Raw genomic sequence first — 2,457 nt, forward strand, 5'->3', positions numbered from 1 at the left:
ATTAGGGTTCATTGATACCGGTACACTGACATCAGTTGGCTTTATTAATTCCGGTACACTGACGTCATTAGGCTTCATTGATACCGGTACACTGACGTCAGTTGGCTTCATTAATACCGGTACACTGACGTCATTAGGCTTCATTGATACCGGTACACTGACGTCAGTTGGCTTCATTAATATCGGTACTTGATGTAATTTTCCTTCATTAATACTGGTACACTGACGTCAGTTAGCTTCATTAATACCAGTACACTGACGTCAGTTGGCTTCATTAATACCGGTACACTGACGTCATTAGGCTTCATTGATACCGGTACACTGACGTCAGTTGGCTTTATTAATGTCGGCACTTTGACATTATTTGCCTTCATTAATACTGGTACACTGACGTCAGTTGGCTTTATTAATACAGGTACACTGACGTCAGTAGGCGTCATTGATACCGGTACACTGACATCAGTTGCCTTCATTAATACCGGTACACTGACGTCATTACGCTCCATTGATAATACCGGTACACTGACGTCTCCTTATCTTCCCCTGAAGTGTACCGGAATTAATGAAGCCAACTGTACCACTACTGCTAGGTATTGTCATAGATACTTAGTAATATTTCATATAAATTTATTCTGGAAATGGATTTATTTGTGATATTTCTGATGGATGTTATTATGATGGAGAGGTGAGACTGCGGGTTGAAGCGTGCTTTTTCTTCTCCCTACGTACTGATTTTTCCCCTTGTTTTATTTTCCCTGTTGGAGCCCTTGGGCTTATATTATTATTATTATTATTATTTAGGTTGGCCAGGGCACCAGCCACCCGTTGAGATACTACCGCTAGAGAGTTATGGGGTCTTTTGACTGGCCAGATAGTACTACATTGGATCCTCCTCTCTGGTTACGGTTCATTTTCCCTTTGCCTACATACACACTGAATAGTCTGGCATATTCTTTACATATTCTCCTCTATCCTCATACACCTGACAACACAGATTACCAAACAATTCTTCATCACCCAAGGGGTTACTGCACTGTACTTGTTCAGTGCCACTTTCCTCTTGGTAAGGGTAGAAGTGACTCTTTAGCTATGGTAAGCAGCTCTTCTAGGAGAAGGACACTCCAAAATCAAACCACTGTTCTCTAGTCTTGGGTAGTGCCATAGCCTCTGTACCATGGCCTTTCACTGTCTTGGGTTAGAGTTCTCTTGCTTGAGGGTACACTCGAGCACACTCTCCTATCTTATTTCTCTTCCTCTTGTTTTGTTAAAGTTTTTATAGTTTATATAGGAGATATTTATTGTTGTTACTCTTCTTAGAATATTTTATTTTCCTTTTTTCCTTTCCGCACTGAGCTATTTTCCCTGTTGGAGCCCCTGGGCTTATAGCATACTGCTTTTCCAACTAGGGTTGTAGCTTAGTAAGTAATAATAATAATAATAATAATATTATTATTATTATTATTATTATTATTATTATTAAGTTTCTATCTAACAAATCACGATGAAAGTCAGCAGCTGAAGACTAGACAGGAGAAAAATACCCTAAACAAGGTAGAATGAAAGTCCATTTGTTTGTGAAGTTGAAGAAAAAAACAAACCGATTGTACTCCTCAAAAGTAAATTTATGATGAAAAATCACACCTAATATTTTAAAGGAGTCGTCTAGAGTTAAAGAAACTTTCTGTAATTTTAGTCTTTTGGAAGCGTTTTAAACGTTATAGATGCATTGTGAGCAACGATCCTTCTGTAATTTTAGTTTTTTGCAAGCGTTTTAAACTTTATAGATGCTTTCTGATCAATGATCTCTGTAATTTTAGTCTCTTGGAAGCATTTTAAATGTTATAGATGCATTCTGAGCTATAATCTTTCTGTAATTTTAGTCTTCTGGGAGCGTTTTAAATGTTATAGATGCATTCTGAGCTATGATCTTTCTGTAATTTTAGTCTTTTGGAAGCGTTTTAAACTTTATAGATACTTTCTGATCAATGATCTCTCTGTAATTTTAGTCTTCTGGGAGCGTTTTAAACGTTATAGATGCATTCTGAGCTATGATCTTTCTGTAATTTTAGTCTTTTGGAAGCGTTTTAAACTTTATAGATACTTTCTGATCAATGATCTCTGTAATTTTAGTCTTCTGGGAGCGTTTTAAACGTTATAGATGCATTCTGAGCTATGATCTTTCTGTAATTTTAGTCTTTTGGAAGCGTTTTAACCTTTATAGATACTTTCTGATCAATGATCTCTCTGTAATTTTAGTCTTCTGGGAGTGTTTTAAACGTTATAGATGCATTCTGAGCTATGATCTTTCTGTAATTTTAGTCTTTTGGAAGCGTTTTAACCTTTATAGATACTTTCTGATCAATGATCTCTCTGTAATTTTAGTCTTCTGGGAGTGTTTTAAACGTTATAGATGCATTCTGAGCTATGATCTTTCTGTAATTTTAGTCTTTTGGAAGC

At 36.4% G+C, this 2,457-nt stretch overlaps 1 protein-coding gene across 1 annotated transcript in view; it reads right to left on the bottom strand.

Moving 5' to 3' along the window:
* LOC137658898 (MICAL-like protein 2) overlaps nt 1-177 on the bottom strand; it is a 363-nt gene extending 186 nt beyond the window's left edge. The window contains exon 1 of the mRNA XM_068394020.1: nt 1-177. This exon is cut by the window's left edge and continues 186 nt beyond it. Within this exon, the coding sequence (XP_068250121.1) occupies nt 1-177 (177 nt within the window).
* Nucleotides 178-2,457: the final 2,280 nt, after the last annotated feature.

Source organism: Palaemon carinicauda, chromosome 19, assembly GCF_036898095.1.
Source record: "Palaemon carinicauda isolate YSFRI2023 chromosome 19, ASM3689809v2, whole genome shotgun sequence".
Lineage (NCBI taxonomy): Eukaryota > Metazoa > Arthropoda > Malacostraca > Decapoda > Palaemonidae > Palaemon > Palaemon carinicauda.